This window comes from Salvelinus fontinalis, chromosome 7 (assembly GCF_029448725.1).
Source record: "Salvelinus fontinalis isolate EN_2023a chromosome 7, ASM2944872v1, whole genome shotgun sequence".
Classification (NCBI taxonomy): domain Eukaryota; kingdom Metazoa; phylum Chordata; class Actinopteri; order Salmoniformes; family Salmonidae; genus Salvelinus; species Salvelinus fontinalis.
The window spans coordinates 6573325-6593761 of record NC_074671.1 but is presented as its reverse complement, the minus strand read 5'-3'; the positions used below and the strand labels follow the sequence as shown (position 1 = coordinate 6593761).

General features: G+C 47.9%; 1 protein-coding gene across 2 annotated transcripts in view; it reads right to left on the bottom strand.

Annotated features, from left to right (window-relative positions):
* Positions 1-6558, bottom strand: part of LOC129858948 (phospholipid phosphatase-related protein type 5-like) — a 106079-nt gene extending 99521 nt beyond the window's left edge. The window contains exons 1-2 of one of the 2 annotated variants that reach the window (XM_055928199.1): positions 6482-6558; positions 5769-5957 (exon numbers count right to left, since the gene is read on the bottom strand). In XM_055928199.1, the coding sequence (XP_055784174.1) occupies positions 5769-5957; positions 6482-6493 (201 nt within the window). In that variant the 5' untranslated portion in view covers positions 6494-6558. Of the gene's footprint in view, positions 1-5768; positions 6278-6481 lie in introns of those variants that run through there. The other variant, XM_055928200.1, reaches the window with a different exon arrangement.
* Positions 6559-20437: the final 13879 nt, after the last annotated feature.

Below are 20437 nucleotides of genomic sequence, written 5' to 3'. Positions count from 1 at the left end.
GACGGTCTGCGCCAATTTTCTGGCGCCTTATGGCACGCTGAAGGTGGACGTGGGCTGCCTCCCAGGTTTCCTCAGCGTGCCGAAACCAATTGTCCACCGCAGGAGCCTCGGTCTGACTCTGATGCCAAGGAGCCAGAACCGTCTGATACCCTAATACACATTGAAAAGGAGTAAGGTTAGTGGAGGAGTGACGTAGCGAGTTCTGGGCCATCTCTGCCCAGGGCACGAACTTCGCCCACTCCCCCGGCCGGTCCTGGCAATAGGACCGCAGAAACCTGCCCACATCCTGGTTAACTCTCTCCACCTGCCCATTACTCTCGGGGTGAAAACCTGAGGTAAGACTAACCGAGATCCCCAGACGTTCCATGAACGCCTTCCAGACCCTTGATGTGAACTTGGGACCCCGATCAGACACTATATCCTCAGGCACCCCATAGTGCCGGAAAACGTGTGTAAACAGGGCCTCTGCAGTTTGTAAGGCCGTAGGGAGACCGGGCAAAGGGAGGAGACGACAGGACTTCGAAAACCGATCCACAACGACCAGATCGTGGTGTAACCCTGTGAAGGTGGAAGATCAGTCAAAAAATCCACCGACAGGTGCGACCACGGCCGTTGAGGAACAGGTAAAGGTTGAAGCTTACCTCTAGGCAGGTGTCTAGGAGCCTTGCACTGGGCGCACACCGAGCAGGAGGAAACATAAATCCTCATGTCCTTAGCTAAAGTGGGCCACCAGTACCTCCCATCAAGACAGCGCATCGTCCGACCTATCCCAGGATGACCAGAGGAGGGTGACGTGTGAGCCCAATAGATCAATCGGTCGCGGACAGCAGACGGAACGTACAGACGACCAGCTGGACACTCAGGAGGAGAGGACTCTGCACGTGACGCCCGCTCAATGTCCGCGTCCAGCTCCCACACTACTGGCGCCACCAAACACGAAGCTGGGAGTATGGGAGTGGGATCCATGGACCGCTCCTCTGTGTCATACAGCCGAGACAATGCGTCTGCCTTGACGTTCTGGGAGCCTGGTCTGTAAGTAAGAGTAAACACAAAACGAGTGAAAAACATGGCCCACCTTGCCTGGCGAGGATTCATTCTCTTCGCCTGCCGGATGTACTCCAGATTGCGGTGGTCAGTCCAGATGAGAAAAGGGTGTTTAGCCCCCTCAAGCCAGTGCCTCCACACCTTCAAGGCTTCTACGACAGCTAACAGCTCTCGGTCCCCCAGATCATAGTTTCGCTCCGCCGGGCTGAGCTTCTTCGAAAAGAAAGCACAGGGGCGAAGCTTCAGTGGCACACCCGAACGCTGAGAGAGCACTGCTCCTATCCCAGCTTCGGATGCGTCCACCTCTACCATGAATGGCAAAGAGGGATCCGGATGAGCCAACACAGGCGCCGAGGTAAACAGAGTCTTCAGGTGTCCAAAAGCCCTGTTCGCCTCAGCCGACCACTGCAAGCGCACCGGGCCCCCCTTTAGCAGTGAGGTAATGGGAGCCGCAACCTGACCAAAACCCCGGATAAATCTCCGGTAGTAATTGGCAAACCCCAAAAAGCGCTGCACCTCCTTTACCGTGGTTGGAGTCGGCCAATTACGCACGGCTGTAATGCGGTCGCTCTCCATTTCCACTCCTGAAGTGGAAATCTGATGCCCTAGGAAGGAGATGGATTGTTGGAAGAACAAGCATTTCTCAGCCTTGACATATAGATCATGCTCCAACAGGCGACCAAGCACCCTGCGCAGCAGGGACACATGACCTGAGGTGGTGCTAAATGCCGTCTTCCACTCATCACCCTTCCGAATACGCACCAGATTATACGCACTCCTGAGATCCAATTTTGTGAAGAAGCGTGCCCCGCGCATTGACTCCATAACTGTATTTATCAGAGGTAGCGGGTAACTATATTTCACCGTGATTTTATTGAGACCTCGATAATCAATGCACGGGCGTAAACCGCCATCCTTCTTCTTCACAAAAAAGAAACTCGAAGAGGCGGGTGAAATGGATGGCTGAATGAACCCCTGACGCAGGGATTCAGAGATATATGTATCCATAGCCACCGTCTCCGCTTGCGACAGGGGATACACGTGACTCCTGGGATATGCAGCATCTACCAGGAGATCTATCGCACAATCCCCCTGTCGATGGGGTGGTAATTGAGTCGCCTTCTTTTTACAGAAGGCGAGAGCCAAATCGGCATATTCTGGAGGAATGTGCACGGTGGAGACCTGGTCTGGACTTTCCACCGTAGTAGCACCAACGGAAACCCCTAAACACCTACCTGAGCACTCTCGCGACCACCCCGTGAGAGCCCTCTGTGGCCAAGAAACAGTGGGGTTATGACACGCTAACCAGGGTAGACCTAGCACCACAGAATACGCAGGGGAATCAATAAGAAAAAGACTAATCTTCTTCTTGTGACCCTCCTGCGTTATCATATTCAACGGTGCGGTGACCTCCCTGATAAAACCTGACCCTAATGGTCGACTATCTAAGGCATGAATAGGGAAAGGCATATCCACAGACACAATAGGGATCCCTAAACTATGAGCTAAATTTTTATTAATGAAATGAGAGGCCGCGCCTGAATCTACTAGCGCCTTATACTGGGAATGCAGGGAAAAATCTGGAAAAGTGACAGAGACAAACATAAGTGCAACAGAGGGCTCTGGATGAGAATGGTGCCTACTCACCTGGGGTGATGCCAGAGTGCCCTGCCTGCCTTCTCTATTCCCAGAGGAACCAACCCGGCACCGACCAGCAGTGTGATCTCTGCGACCATAGATGGTGCTCGAGCGGGAACCCCCTCCGGTCTCCCGGCGCACCGTCCCTCCCAATTCCATTGGTTCGGGAGAGAGGGTGCGGGAGGATGGAACAACCAGACCCTGATCTAGACGTCCACGAGTAGCCAGCATGTTGTCCAGCCTGATGGACATGTCCACCAGCTGGTCGAAGTTGAGGGTGGTGTCTCTACAGGCCAGCTCCCGACGGACGTCCTCGCGTAGGCTACAACGGTAATGGTCGATCAGGGCCCTGTCGCTCCATCCAGCGCCGGTAGCCAAGGTCCTAAACTCCAAAGCAAACCCCTGGGCACTCCTCGTCTCCTGCCTCAGATGATAGAGGAGCTCACCCGCCGTTTTTCCTTCGGGAGGATGGTCGAATACTCTCCTGAAATAAAGGGTGAACTCCTCAAAATGGTCCAACGCCGCATTCTCCTCTCTACACACAGCGCTGGCCCACTCCCGTGCTTTCCCGGTGAGGCAGGAGACTAGGGCGGAACTCTTCTCCCGGTCGGATGGTACTGGGGAGACCGTGGCCAGATATAAGTTCAGTTTAAGGAGGAAACCCTGGCAGCCGGCAGTATCTCCGTTGTAACCCGTGGGTAGGGGTAAACGGATTTTGTTAAGTTCAGGTGGGGAAAACGCGTTAAAGGTAAATCCCAGTTGTGGCAGTGGAGGCGCTGGAGAAACTCCCTGTCTCTCCCAGCGATCCATATTCTGGACAATGCGATCCATGACGGCGCTCAAACAGTCAATCTCCTTCGCTTGTTCCATAACGCGCTTTTCCACCTCCATGGGCGTCGTGTCCTCTCCTGCTGACTTCATATATATTTGGTCAGAGATTGTCACAGTTGCGTGTATAAGTGGCAGGGAAGTCAGGCGCAGGAGAGTCAAATAGAGTGTAGAATGGAGTTTTTTAATTATAGTCCCAGTAATCTGCTCCATAACACTCATAGGAAAACATAAAACAAATATGGGTACGATGACCCGTCGCACACCTATACACCATAAATACAACACTTGACAAATAACAATCTCTGACAAAGACATGAGGGGAAACAGAAGGTTAAATACACAATAGGTAATGGATGGGATTGAAAACAGGTGTGTGGGAAGACAAGACAAAACCAATGGAAAATGAAAAATGGATCGATGATGGCTAGAAGACCGGTGACGTCGACCGCCGAACACCGCCCGAACAAGGAGAGGCAACGACTTCGGCAGAAGTCGTGACACTCGCCCGATTTAGAATACCTCATGATAAGCTGTAGACCATACTATTTAACAAGATAGTTTTTTCATCTATACTGAACAAAAATATAAATGAAACATGTAAAGTGTTGGCACTGCCATCTAGGACCTCTATACCTGCCGGTGTCAGAGGAAGGCCCAAAGAATTGTCAAAGACTCCAGCCACCCAAGTCATAGACTGTTCTCTCTGCTACCTCACGGCAAGCGGTACCACTGCACCAAGTCTGGAACCAACAGGAACCTGGACAGCTTCTACAGCCAAGCCATAAAACTGCTAAACAAGACTGCTAAACCAGGCTGCTAAACCAGACTGCTAAACTAGAATGTTAAACCAGACTGCTAATCCAGACTGCTAAACCAGGCTGCTAATAAAGACTGCTAATCCAGACTGCTAAACCCGGCTGCTAATCCAGACTGCTAAACCAGGCTGCTAAACCAGACTGCTAATCCAGACTGCTAAACAGCTATCGGGACTGCCTGCATTAACCTGTTTTACAACAAACAATCTTACACTGACTCTACCCTCACACACACACACTCTACCCTCACACACACTGACTCTACCCTCACACACACTGACTCTACCCTCACACACACTGACTCTACCCTCACACACACTGACTCTACCCTCACACACACTGACTCTACCCTCACACACATTGGACTCTACCCTCACGCACATTGGATTCTACCCTCACGCACATTGGACTCCACCCTCACGCACATTGGACTCCACCCTCACGCACATTGGACTCTACCCTCACGCACATTGGACTGTACCCTCACGCACATTGGACTGTACCCTCACGCACATTGGACTCCACCCTCACGCACATTGGACTCTACCCTCACGCACATTGGACTGTACCCTCACGCACACTGGACTCTACCCTCACGCACATTGGACTCTACCCTCACGCACATTGGACAACAGGGCTGTAATGAAGTCAACTAGAACAGGACTGTAATGAGGTCATCTAGACCAGGACTATAATGAGGTCATCTAGAACAGGACATTGTAATGAGGTCATCTAGAACAGGACATTGTAATGAAGTCATCTAGAACAGGACTGTAATGAGGTCATCTAGAACAGGACATTGTAATGAGGTCATCTAGAACAGGACATTGTAATGAAGTCATCTAGAACAGGACGGTAATGAGGTCATCTAGAACAGGACATTGTAATGAAGTCATCTAGAACAGGACGGTAATGAAGCATGTCATGTATCAACGAAGGCATACCTCACAAGGTGGTCTAGTTGAGCCCAGGGAAACTTTTAAAATCGGAGGCTGTGTTTCTAAATCTGATTCAAATGTAAGTATTGCACTAAGTGTGTGTTGTGCCACCATTGAGTTCAGACTTCTAGCCCTGCACGGACTACATAACTCATTTGTATGTTCGATCTAGGACTTTTATATCTATGAATTCATCAACCCTGATATAAAGATACAGAGTACATTAGGTGTCAGTAACATTAAATGCCAGTCTGAATCAACATACAGTAATTGCTTGCTATGGCAACTCGAGACAGGAATCAATTGCTGTCAGCAAGTATTGTGATTTATAGTCGAAGCTCAGTGTATTTTCATATGCAATTTCATTGCCTATCAACATATAATTGGTCACGAAATGTAAACTCTATTGTAACAGAAACTAATCTATGACCATTAATATATTCTTCTGCAGTCTATTCCAATACACACCCATCATAGAAATAGGGAAAATAGATCAACTCACCACAAGTGTAGGGACCCCTGCCACGAGCGCATACAGTAAATTCGGTGGGATCGCGCTGGACTCCTCCGGTCCGAGGTAGGGCTTCACGTAGGCATTGTCATAGCAGAAGAACCCTTGGACGTGCACGTTGAACGTGTCCGTGTACTCAAAGTAGTATGCTAGCATGACCGTCCCCGCCATGATCACCAGCTGAAAATAAAGCATGTTCGTGAAAGGTAGAGGAAAGGACATTTAACAAATCACTTCACTGAGGAGAGATAGCCCTGCCATTCATGCCGCCTTCTCCGCCCTAGCCTAGCGCAACAGCCTGACCATAACAAATCCGGTCAGCACCGCATGTCTCCTACTGCCACTAATGCTTGTTAAAATGCATTGCCGGTAATATTCACAGAGCCTTTTTCTGTCATGGCACACCGAGTTGGTCCTGGAACCGGAATGAACAAGACAGAGATGAAAACTTGGTGAGTGGGAAGGAGGGAGGGAGCGCAGCCGTGGGTCTGATTCTAGGATGAATGTGTGTGTGTGTGTGTGTGTGTGTGTGTGTGTGTGTGTGTGTGTGTGTGTGTGTGTGTGTGTGTGTGTGTGTGTGTGTGTGTGTGTGTGTGTGTGTGTGTGTGTGTGTGTGTGTGTGTGTGTGTGTGTGTGTGTGTGTGTGTGTGTGTGTGTGTGTGTGCGTGCGTGTACAGCGGCAGTCGCGTTTCGCTCCTATTTACCGTGAGCAGCATGACAGAAGAAGAGAGCGCTGCACTTCGTCTATCGGTTGAGCACGGGCAGTGAATGACTGACTCTGAGCAACTCGTTAGAGCTTTAGATTCGGCTCCAAATCATCGTAACCGTCGAGCTAAGACGTGCGTCAGCATTAGTACCCTTTGGAGAGAAATTTACCAATCATGTTAATATTCATCATTTTATGCGCGTCCGCATGTGTCCGAAAGACTCCAATAACAGAACGCAGTAATTACATCTGATGTCAACCACACTAGTCTACACCCCAGACAACTAGATTATATGTACATGTAACCCAGACAACTAGATTATATTATACTATTGTACATGTAACCCAGACAACTAGATTATATTATACTATTGTACATGTAACCCAGACAACTAGATTATATTATACTATTGTACATGTAACCCAGACAACTAGATTATATTATTCTATTGTACATGTAACCCAGACAACTAGATTATATTATTCTATTGTACATGTAACCCAGACAACTAGATTATATTATACTATTGTACATGTAACCCAGACAACTAGATTATATTATACTATTGTACATGTAACCCAGACAACTAGATTATATTATTCTATTGTACATGTAACCCAGACAACTAGATTATATTATACTATTGTACATGTAACCCAGACAACTAGATTATATTATACTATTGTACATGTAACCCAGACAACTAGATTATATTATACTATTGTACATGTAACCCAGACAACTAGATTATATTATACTATTGTACATGTAACCCAGACAACTAGATTATATTATACTATTGTACATGTAACCCAGACAACTAGATTATATTATACTATTGTACATGTAACCCAGACAACTAGATTATATTATACTATTGTACATGTAACCCAGACAACTAGATTATATTATTCTATTGTACATGTAACCCAGACAACTAGATTATATTATTCTATTGTACATGTAACCCAGACAACTAGATTATATTATACTATTGTACATGTAACCCAGACAACTAGATTATATTATTATACTGTACATGTAACCCAGACAACTAGATTATATTATATTATGTTTCTATTTGTAAAATATTAAAGAAAGGTATGTAAAAAATAACTTTGGCCACATTTTTCAGAAGAAAAGGTCATCTAAAAATGTATAATATGTCTAAGTATAACCACAGTCTGACTTTCAGGAAATGGCAGTTAAAGTCAGGTACATTGAATTTAGAATAACAAACAGGAAACAGGAAACAACTATTTAGACACATCCGCCATCTTTTGGAAGACACTACATATAGTCCAGTTTGTAACATTCTCTATGAAATGGGCTTTTAAATGGATGTGCAATTTAATGTAGTGAGTGTTGAAATGATGGATGTACTGTATGTCCATTTAAATGTGGTTACAATTCCCGACTTTTCGATGATGGTAGTATGATAAACTACCAAAAATACATATTTTCATCAACTTTTTGACAGTTTTTATTATGACTTTTGAAAATACTAATATTAATGGACCACCCCCCCCCCACCCCCCCCCCCAAAATATAATTTGATAAAAACATGCTAAAGGTCATTTTAGCCTGTGCTGCTTGGTCTTTAGGCTAATGTATAGTTCTGTATAGTCTGTATGTATAGTTAGGGTTATTTCTCTCACTGGTGGCCTCATATTCAGAGGCCAATCTTTACCCATTATTCCAGATGTCCAAATGTGCGTTACAGATCAGGGGTCTTTTAGCCCGGAACAAACTCTCTACAGAGCAGGGGTCTTTTAGCCCGGAACAATCTCTCTACAGATCAGGGGTATTTTAGCCCGGAACAAACTCTCTACAGATCAGGGGTATTTTAGCCCATTCGGCTCAAACTCTTTATGAAAGGCCATGCAATGAGTAGCCGGTGAATCACAGTGGTCCATTACTTGAGCGGCATCATCTCACTGCTGCACAAAGATCCAATCATCCCAAAGGTTCTACACATCTGTCCAATTACTGATGAGGAACAGGACATGTCAGCTCTGAGGAGTCAGTGATGAGGAACAGGACATGTCTGCTCTGAGGAGTCAGTGATGAGGAACAGGACATGTCTGCTCTGAGGAGTCAGTGATGAGGAACAGGACATGTCTGCTCTGAGGAGTCAGTGATGAGGAACAGGACATGTCAGCTCTGAGGAGTCAGTGTTGAGGAACAGGACATGTCCGCTCTGAGGAGTCAGTGATGAGGAACAGGACATGTCTGCTCTGAGGAGTCAGTGATGAGGAACAGGACATGTCTGCTCTGAGGAGTCAGTGTTGAGGAACAGGACATGTCTGCTCTGAGGAGTCAGTGATGAGGAACAGGACATGTCTGCTCTGAGGAGTCAGTGATGAGGAACAGGACATGTCTGCTCTGAGGAGTCAGTGATGAGGAACAGGACATGTCTGCTCTGAGGAGTCAGTGATGAGGAACAGGACATGTCAGCTCTGAGGAGTCAGTGTTTAGGAACAGGACATGTCAGCTCTGAGGAGTCAGTGTTGAGGAACAGGACATGTCCGCTCTGAGGAGTCAGTGTTGAGGAACAGGACATGTCCGCTCTGAGGAGTCAGTGTTTAGGAACAGGAGATGTCCGCTCTGAGGAGTCAGTGTTTAGGAACAGGACATGTCCGCTCTGAGGAGTCAGTGTTTAGGAACAGGACATGTCAGCTCTGAGGAGTCAGTGTTTAGGAACAGGACATGTCAGCTCTGAGGAGTCAGTGTTGAGGAACAGGACATAACAGCTTTGAGGAGTCAGTGTTGAGGAACAGGACATGTCAGCTCTGAGGAGTCAGTGTTGAGGAACAGGACATGTCAGCTCTGAGGAGTCAGTGTTGAGGAACAGGACATGTCTGCTTTGAGGAGTCAGTGTTGAGGAACAGGACATGTCTGCTTTGAGGAGTCAGTGTTGAGGAACAGGACATGTCAGCTCTGAGGAGTCAGTGTTGAGGAACAGGACATGTCAGCTCTGAGGAGTCAGTGTTGAGGAACAGAACATGTCCGCTCTGAGGAGTCAGTGTTGAGGAACAGGACATGTCAGCTCTGAGTCAGTGTTGAGGAACAGGACATGTCCGCTCTGAGGAGTCAGTGTTGATGAACAGGACATGTCTCCTCTGAGGAGTCAGTGTTTAGGAACAGGAAATGTCCGCTCTGAGGAGTCAGTGTTTAGGAACAGGACATGTCCGCTCTGAGGAGTCAGTGTTGAGGAACAGGACATGTCAGCTCTGAGGAGTCAGTGTTTAGGAACAGGACATGTCCGCTCTGAGGAGTCAGTGTTGAGGAACAGGACATGTCAGCTCTGAGGAGTCAGTGTTGAGGAACAGGACATGTCAGCTCTGAGGAGTCAGTGTTGAGGAACAGGACATGTCAGCTCTGAGGAGTCAGTGTTTAGGAACAGGACATGTCCGCTCTGAGGAGTCAGTGTTTAGGAACAGGACATGTCAGCTCTGAGGAGTCAGTGTTGAGGAACAGGACATGTCAGCTCTGAGGAGTCAGTGTTGAGGAACAGGACGTGTCAGCTCTGAGGAGTCAGTGTTTAGGAACAGGACATGTCAGCTCTGAGGAGTCAGTGTTGAGGAACAGGACATGTCAGCTCTGAGGAGTCAGTGTTGAGGAACAGGACATGTCAGCTCTGAGGAGTCAGTGTTGAGGAACAGGACATGTCAGCTCTGAGGAGTCAGTGTTTAGGAACAGGACATGTCCGCTCTGAGGAGTCAGTGTTGAGGAACAGGACATGACAGCTCTGAGGAGTCAGTGTTGAGGAACAGGACATGTCTGCTTTGAGGAGTCAGTGTTGAGGAACAGGACATGTCTGCTTTGAGGAGTCAGTGTTGAGGAACAGGACATGTCCGCTCTGAGGAGTCAGTGTTGAGGAACAGGACATGTCTGCTTTGAGGAGTCAGTGTTGAGGAACAGGACATGTCCGCTCTGAGGAGTCAGTGTTTAGGAACAGAACATGTCAGCTCTGAGGAGTCAGTGTTGAGGAACAGGACATGTCCGCTCTGAGGAGTCAGTGTTGAGGAACAGGACATGTCCGCTCTGAGGAGTCAGTGTTGAGGAACAGGACATGTCTCCTCTGAGGAGTCAGTGTTTAGGAACAGGACATGTCAGCTCTGAGGAGTCAGTGTTGAGGAACAGGACATGTCAGCTCTGAGGAGTCAGTGTTGAGGAACAGGACATGTCAGCTCTGAGGAGTCAGTGTTGAGGAACAGGACATGTCAGCTCTGAGGAGTCAGTGTTTAGGAACAGGACATGTCCGCTCTGAGGAGTCAGTGTTGAGGAACAGGACATGACAGCTCTGAGGAGTCAGTGTTGAGGAACAGGACATGTCAGCTCTGAGGAGTCAGTGTTGAGGAACAGGACATGTCTGCTTTGAGGAGTCAGTGTTGAGGAACAGGACATGTCTGCTTTGAGGAGTCAGTGTTGAGGAACAGGACATGTCTGCTTTGAGGAGTCAGTGTTGAGGAACAGGACATGTCCGCTCTGAGGAGTCAGTGTTGAGGAACAGGACATGTCTGCTTTGAGGAGTCAGTGTTGAGGAACAGGACATGTCCGCTCTGAGGAGTCAGTGTTGAGGAACAGGACATGTCAGCTCTGAGGAGTCAGTGTTGAGGAACAGGACATGTCAGCTCTGAGGAGTCAGTGTTGAGGAACAGGACATGTCAGCTCTGAGGAGTCAGTGTTGAGGAACAGGACATGTCAGCTCTGAGGAGTCAGTGTTGAGGAACAGGACATGTCAGCTCTGAGGAGTCAGTGTTGAGGAACAGGACATGTCTGCTTTGAGGAGTCAGTGTTGAGGAACAGGACATGTCAGCTCTGAGGAGTCAGTGTTTAGGAACAGGACATGTCAGCTCTGAGGAGTCAGTGTTTAGGAACAGGACATGTCAGCTCTGAGGAGTCAGTGTTTAGGAACAGGACATGTCAGCTCTGAGGAGTCAGTGTTTAGGAACAGGACATGTCAGCTCTGAGGAGTCAGTGTTGAGGAACAGGACATGTCCGCTCTGAGGAGTCAGTGTTGAGGAACAGGACATGTCAGCTCTGAGGAGTCAATGTTGAGGAACAGGACATGTCAGCTCTGAGGACTCAGTGTTGAGGAACAGGACATGTCAGCTCTGAGGAGTCAGTGTTGAGGAACAGGACATGTCAGCTCTGAGGAGTCAGTGTTGAGGAACAGGACATGTCAGCTCTGAGGAGTCAGTGATGAGGAACAGGACATGTCCGCTCTGAGGAGTCAGTGTTGAGGAACAAGACATGTCAGCTCTGAGGAGTCAGTGATGAGGAACAGGACATGTCCGCTCTGAGGAGTCAGTGTTGAGGAACAGGACATGTCAGCTCTGAGGAGTCAGTGTTGAGGAACAGGACATGTCAGCTCTGAGGAGTCAGTGTTGAGGAACAGGACATGTCAGCTCTGAGGAGTCAGTGTTGAGGAACAGGACATGTCAGCTCTGAGGAGTCAGTGTTGAGGAACAGGACATGTCAGCTCTGAGGAGTCAGTGTTGAGGAACAGGACATGTCTGCTTTGAGGAGTCAGTGTTGAGGAACAGGACATGTCAGCTCTGAGGAGTCAGTGTTTAGGAACAGGACATGTCAGCTCTGAGGAGTCAGTGTTTAGGAACAGGACATGTCAGCTCTGAGGAGTCAGTGTTTAGGAACAGGACATGTCAGCTCTGAGGAGTCAGTGTTGAGGAACAGGACATGTCCGCTCTGAGGAGTCAGTGTTGAGGAACAGGACATGTCAGCTCTGAGGAGTCAATGTTGAGGAACAGGACATGTCAGCTCTGAGGAGTCAGTGTTGAGGAACAGGACATGTCAGCTCTGAGGAGTCAGTGTTGAGGAACAGGACATGTCAGCTCTGAGGAGTCAGTGATGAGGAACAGGACATGTCAGCTTTGAGGAGTCAGTGTTGAGGAACAGGACATGTCTCCTCTGAGGAGTCAGTGTTGAGGAACAGGACATCATCACTGATTAACACTCTTCATATTTTCAAGCATGGTTATGCTTGTCATTGGCAAGGACTAGGGAGATTTTTGGGATAAAAATAAATGGAAGGGGGCGTGGTTATGGGGTTGAACTGAATGTGTTTTTGGTGCTCTCCTGCCAACTTCATCTAAATTCTTGTTCTCTCCATGTAAATCTGCGTAACACAAACAGCAATTCCCTTGGACAATTTCAGGTGTACCGTATCTACAATCGACTCAAGAAGAACAACTCGCCATGACAACGTGCTCCAGGCTAGGCCAGTTAGTCCTGCATGCTCAGCTAGCCCCTTACACCATGAAGAGTCCGTCGCGGAAATCAACCAAGTGGTGTTGGAAGCAATCTCTGACATGAGGGTGGACTTTTCTATCAAACTCTTAAGGTGTCCTTCCAGGGATTAGTGAAGTTAAACGTGGCCTTCAGGCCTACTCCACGTGCTTGGACGAAGCATTGGAACTCATTAGCACAGTGGAAGATACTGTCGTCCCTGTCAAAACAACACCGGAAAAGTTGGAACAAAAGTTGGCCGACTTTACTTTAAAACTAAGCTCTCTCTCGAGAACCACCACAAGAGGTCAAACTAAAGGTTAATTTACCCTAAAAATAGGAAAATGGTGACGCAGTTGCGTTTCTCGAGAGATGGCTGCCCGAGGCATTGTGGCCGAACATTTTTCCAGACCCCCTGTGCCATGAAAGTGCCCATCGGCTTCCAGCTCCTACATGCCACCCCTCTCTCCGAGTCCTTATCATAAAGTTTCTCAACATTCAAGACAAAGTCAGAGTGATGCAAAAAGCCAGGGCCAAGGACAAAGTGAAGTACGACGGCTGAGATCATCTGCTTCCCTGACCTACCCGCGGACCTCTACCGAAAAAGAAAACGATGGGGTCAAACGCCAGCTCAGGTCGCTCAACATTGCCTATGGAATAGACTTTGTGAGAAGACACTTTGTTTTGTTTAGCGTCGCTTAGGTTAGACTGCTCCCTTTACAAGATCAGTCGTCCACCAGAAAGCACTTCATGATTAGGGGGAGGTGGGAGGGGAAGCTTTGGATGTCTTGGTTAGGGGGAGGTGGGAGGGGAAGCTTTGGATGTCTTGGTTAGGGGGAGGTGGGAGGGGAAGCTTTGGATGTCTTGGTTAGGGAGAGGTGGGAGGGGAAGCTTTGGATGTCTTGGTTAGGGAGAGGTGGGAGGGGAAGCTTTGGATGTCTTGGTTAGGGAGAGGTGGGAGGGGAAGCTTTGGATGTCTTGGTTAGGGAGAGGTGGGAGGGGAAGCTTTGGATGTCTTGGTTAGGGAGAGGTGGGAGGGGAAGCTTTGGATGTCTTGGTTAGGGAGAAAGGGAGAGCATCCGAGAGCGACGTATGTTTGGTGTTGAAACGCTCTTGAACGCTGAACGAGAGACCTCGGTTTATTGTTTTTGTAAAGCTGCCAGTGTTTTTATATACTTTTTATTTTTATTTTGGATCCTGCGTCTCTGTTGAGATTAGTTGCTGTGAGCGCTGCTCTCTGTCCCGGGATCCCTTCAGATTCTACAGAGGGGTAGAGATACGGAAGCCCAGCTAGCCTATCAGCGGTCTCAAATTGAGGTCGCTGTTGAATGTTTCCAGCACTGCAGGAGCTGTGTTTACTTTGATTTGTTCCGGGACAATGTGGACCGTGCCGACTTTCAATGTAACAACTGCTTGCTTGCGGAGGACTACAGGAGCAAAGTAGCTACTCGTAGCAAGCAAGTAGCAAACCTACACAAGCTACTGGGGAATCCACGCCGCCTACGTTTCCCTTTTCTTCCACCCCAGTAGCCGGATGCCGTTCTGGTCTCGTGGAAGTGTTGCCGCCGGCTCTCCACAGCCGACTGGCCGGTGCTCAGCAGGGTTCCATCCTCGAAGAGGTCTCCTCCTTCCCTGGAGAATGGAGCTGTTCTCGACCCAACCAACCAGCCATGGAGGTACGTCACTCACCGTGGAAGTCGAAGACAGCGTCCTCTGGAAACGGGGGTATCCCTTGGAAATGTTGGGCCCGGACCAGCGCCTTCTTCCTTAGGGGCTTCCCATTCAAAATCGGATCCGGTGAAACCTGTATCTTCGTCCTCTGTTCTGTCTCCCTCTCAGGTGGCATCTACCTCGGGTTCAGATCCTCGGAGCTCCCACCCTTATCATACCGTGAGGCTGCCTGAGAGACTGGCCCGTTTAACATCACCAGCTGTCATCATTGGCAGCTCTATGGTGAGAAACATCTCGGTTCCCAAGGCAAAAACCCTGTTCTACCCAGGAGCACGAGTACAGGAAATCACAAGGCTGCTTCCTACTGTTCTACCCAGGAGCACGAGTACAGGACATCACAAGGCTGCTTCCAACTGTTCTACCCAGGAACACGAGTACAGGAAATCACAAGGCTGCTTCCTACTGTTCTACCCAGGAGTACGAGTACAGGACATCACAAGACTGCTTCCTACTGTTCTACCCAGGATCACGAGTACAGGACATCACAAGGCTGCTTCCTACTGTTCTACCCAGGAGTACAGGACATCACAAGGCTGCTTCCTACTGTTCTACCCAGGAGCACGAGTACAGGACATCACAAGGCTGCTTCCTACTGTTCTACCCAGGAGCACGAGTACAGGACATCACAAGGCTGCTTCCTACTGTTCTACCCAGGAGTACAGGACACCACAAGACTGCTTCCTACTGTTCTACCCAGGAGTACAGGACACCACAAGACTGCTTCCTACTGTTCTACCCAGGAGTACAGGACATCACAAGACTGCTTCCTACTGTTCTACCCAGGAGTACAGGACACCACAAGACTGCTTCCTACTGTTCTACCCAGGAGTACAGGACACCACAAGACTGCTTCCTACTGTTCTACCCAGGAGTACAGGACATCACAAGGCTGCTTCCTACTGTTCTACCCAGGAGCACGAGTACAGGACATCACAAGGCTGCTTCCTACTGTTCTACCCAGGAGCACGAGTACAGGACATCACAAGGCTGCTTCCTACTGTTCTACCCAGGAGCACGAGTACAGGACATCACAAGGCTGCTTCCTACTGTTCTACCCAGGAGTACAGGACATCACAAGACTGCTTCCTACTGTTCTACCCAGGAGCACGAGTACAGGACATCACAAGGCTGCTTCCTACTGTTCTACCCAGGAGTACAGGACATCACAAGGCTGCTTCCGACTGTTCTACCCAGGAGCACGAGTACAGGAAATCACAAGGCTGCTTCCTACTGTTCTACCCAGGAGTACAGGACATCACAAGACTGCTTCCTACTGTTCTACCCAGGAGTACAGGACACCACAAGACTGCTTCCTACTGTTCTACCCAGGAGTACAGGACACCACAAGACTGCTTCCTACTGTTCTACCCAGGAGTACAGGACATCACAAGGCTGCTTCCTACTGTTCTACCCAGGAGCACGAGTACAGGACATCACAAGGCTGCTTCCTACTGTTCTACCCAGGAGCACGAGTACAGGACATCACAAGGCTGCTTCCTACTGTTCTACCCAGGAGTACAGGACATCACAAGACTGCTTCCTACTGTTCTACCCAGGAGCACGAGTACAGGACATCACAAGGCTGCTTCCTACTGTTCTACCCAGGAGTACAGGACATCACAAGGCTGCTTCCGACTGTTCTACCCAGGAGCACGAGTACAGGAAATCACAAGGCTGCTTCCTACTGTTCTACCCAGGAGTACGAGTACAGGACATCACAAGGCTGCTTCCTACTGTTCTACCCAGGAGCACGAGTACAGGACATCACAAGGCTGCTTCCTACTGTTCTACCCAGGAGCACGAGTACAGGACATCACAAGGCTGCTTCCTACTGTTCTACCCAGGAGCACGAGTACAGGACATCACAAGGCTGCTTCCTACTGTTCTACCCAGGAGCACGAGTACAGGACATCACAAGACTGCTTCCAACTGTTCTACCCAGGAGCACGAGTACAGGACATCACAAGGCTGCTTCCTACTGTTCTACCCAGGAGTACAGGACATCACAAGGCTGCTTCCTACTGTTCTACCCAGGAGTACAGGACATTACAAGGCTGCTTCCTACTGTTCTACCCAGGAGCACGAGTACAGGACATCACAAGACTGCTTCCAACTGTTCTACCCAGGAGCACGAGTACAGGACATCACAAGGCTGCTTCCTACTGTTCTACCCAGGAGTACAGGACATCACAAGGCTGCTTCCTACTGTTCTACCCAGGAGTACAGGACATTACAAGGCTGCTTCCTACTGTTCTACCCAGGAGTACAGGACATTACAAGGCTGCTTCCTACTGTTCTACCCAGGAGCACGAGTACAGGAAATCACAAGGCTGCTTCCTACTGTTCTACCCAGGAGCATGAGTACAGGAAATCACAAGGCTGCTTCCTACTGTTCTACCCAGGAGTACAGGACATCACAAGGCTGCTTCCTACTGTTCTACCCAGGAGTACGAGTACAGGACATCACAAGGCTGCTTCCTACTGTTCTACCCAGGAGTACAGGACATCACAAGGCTGCTTCCTACTGTTCTACCCAGGAGCACGAGTACAGGACATCACAAGGCTGCTTCCTACTGTTCTACCCAGGAGCACGAGTACAGGACATCACAAGGCTGCTTCCTACTGTTCTACCCAGGAGTACAGGACATCACAAGGCTGCTTCCTACTGTTCTACCCAGGAGTACAGGACATCACAAGGCTGCTTCCTACTGTTCTACCCAGGAGTACAGGACATCACAAGGCTGCTTCCTACTGTTCTACCCAGGAGCACGAGTACAGGACATCACAAGGCTGCTTCCTACTGTTCTACCCAGGAGCACGAGTACAGGACATCACAAGGCTGCTTCCTACTGTTCTACCCAGGAGTACAGGACATCACAAGGCTGCTTCCTACTGTTCTACCCAGGAGTACAGGACATCACAAGGCTGCTTCCTACTGTTCTACCCAGGAGTACAGGACATCACAAGGCTGCTTCCTACTGTTCTACCCAGGAGCACGAGTACAGGACATCACAAGGCTGCTTCCTACTGTTCTACCCAGGAGTACAGGACATCACAAGGCTGCTTCCTACTGTTCTACCCAGGAGTACAGGACATCACAAGACTGCTTCCTACTGTTCTACCCAGGAGCACGAGTACAGGACATCACAAGTCTGTTTCCGACTGTTCTACCACAGATGCCGGGAGCTGATGCTGTCGTAGTCCATGTGGGGTCAAACGACATCAGGAGGGCTAGCTTGGAAAATCTGAAAATGGATTTTAAAAGAACTGATTTCAGCACTAAAAGACTCCAAAAAACAGCCAATCGTTTCAGGTTCAGTACCATCGTTGGGCCGTGAGTGTGAGAGATTCCGCAGACTACTGGCATTACACATCTGGCTAAAAGACTACTGTAGCTCTGCTGGAGTTACTTTTATTGATACATTTGACACCTTCTGGAAACAGAAGATACTCTACAGGAATGACGGAGTCCATCTTGGCTCCTGGACTCTGCCCACGCATTTCAAGGCCGCGTTGAAAACAATTACTTATCAATGACCCAAGACTAGCTCAGTCAATCCTTACCATTGTGACAACGAGTCGTCATGATGCTGCATCAAATGTACATTATCCCATGGGCGTTGCCAGACACAATGTAAGTAACTTAATTGATGTCCCCCTAATTGCCCTGAATACCTTTGTTATTGAATGCAGTAATCATCTGCCTATGAACCATAGCTACACTGTTAGCACTGAGGCGGTGTACCCTAGTAGCAAGACCACTTTGTGCAGCTCACCTTGCGCCATCAAGCCTACACCTGATAAGCTTCCCAGTAAAGCATTAAAAACAATCAAGCAATCTAGAAAAGTGCAAAAAAATTGCTCATATTGACATATGCAGCCTGAGAAACAAGGTCCATGAAGTCAATAACTTGCTTGTAACAGATGACATTCATATTCTGACTATCTCTGAAACTCACTTAGATAATACCTTTGATGATAATACCTTTGATGATACAGTGGTAGCAATACATGGTTATAACATTTACCAAAAAGACAAATGCCAACAGGGTCGGTGTTGCGGTCCATATAAAGAACCACATTCCTGTAAAGCTTAGAGAAGATCTAATGTTAAATACGGTTGAAGTAATATGGCTACAGGTTCATCTACCTCACCTATATCCCATTCTTGTGGGAAGCTGCTATAGATAACACACGCACTATACACACACGTACACATGGATTTATGCATTGCAGATATGTGGTAGTGGTGTATGAGCCCGAGGGTACACACTTAGTGTGTTGTGACCTCTGTAGTGATTGTATTGTAATGTTTTTAAAATTGTATAACTGCCTTAATTTTGCCAGACCCCAGGAAGAGTAGCTGCTGCCTTGGCAGGAACTAATGGGGATCCATAATAAACCCCAGGAAGAGTAGCTGCTGCCTTGACAGGAACTAATGAGGATCCATAATAAACCCCAGGAAGAGTAGCTGCTGCCTTGGCAGGAACTAATGGGGATCCATAATAAACCCCAGGAAGAGTAGCTGCTGCCTTGGCAGGAACTAATGGGGATCCATAATAAACCCCAGGAAGAGTAGCTGCTGCCTTGGCAGGAACTAATGAGGATCCATAATAAACCCCAGGAAGAGTAGCTGCTGCCTTGGCAGGAACTAATGGGGATCCATAATAAACCCCAGGAAGAGTAGCTGCTGCCTTGACAGGAACTAATGGGGATCCATAATAAACCCCAGGAAGAGTAGCTGCTGCCTTGGCAGGAACTAATGGGGATCCATAATAGACCCCAGGAAGAGTAGCTGCTGCCTTGGCAGGAACTAATGGGGATCCATAATAAACCCCAGGAAGAGTAGCTGCTGCCTTGACAGGAACTAATGGGGATCCATAATAAACCCCAGGAAGAGTAGCTGCTGCCTTGACAGGAACTAATGGAGATCCTTAATAAACCCCAGGAAGAGTAGCTGCTGCCTTGGCAGGAACTAATGGGGATCCATAATAAACCCCAGGAAGAGTAGCTGCTGCCTTGACAGGAACTAATGGGGATCCATAATAAATACAAATGGGGTTCAGTGTTTTACTGTTAGGATAGATTTGTTTGTTTGTTTCAACAGATCGTTACATATTTTCGTAACTACAAAATACTAATGTTGTCCTGGTGGTTACTAAACATATTTTAGATATGTGTTTATGCTATAGCTTATTCCATGTTTACATTTTAGGTTAAATGACTTCAAATGTAAAACTGAAATGTACTTTGTTGAATGTCCGTGGAGTTGGTAAACTATCCAAGCTTAAACAGGTTATTACTAGGCTTAAACAACTTCATTCATCTATTTTATTCCTACAAGAAACTCATTTCTTGAAGGATGAGCTACTTAAAGTACGCAGGAGATGGCAAGGACAAGTCATAGCATCCTGCTTCTCCTCTCAGTCTCGTGGTGTTTTGGTTTTAATTCACAAATCCATTCCATTTCAAGTGGGATAATATTATAACTGATGAAGCTGGAAAATACATTTTGAAACAGGGAACTCTTTTCAATGAGCGTGTTTAATCTGGTTAATGTTTATGGTCCTAATGATGATAATCCCAAATTCTTTGATAATTTATTGATAACCTCCCCCTTCTGGTAAAGTCTTAATGGCAGGGAATTTTAAATGTATTCTTGATCCTCATCTCGATTGCTCCTCTGGTTTAGACTCTTCCCACTAGCAGAGTAGAAAGAAATGACAACATTTCATTAAGGACTTAAATCTACGTGAACCTCGGAGGACTCAGAACCCGAGTAAAAGGAAGTACTCATGTTACTCGTCGACAATTAAATCATATTCTGATATAGACTACTTTTCAGTTTCTTGCTCATTTGCATCCCAATTTAGCAGGAAGTGGATATTATAGTGTTGTTTTGAGTGACCATTCCTCTTTGTCATTATGTTTTTTGGTACCACAGTATGAGTCATAATACCCATAAAACCT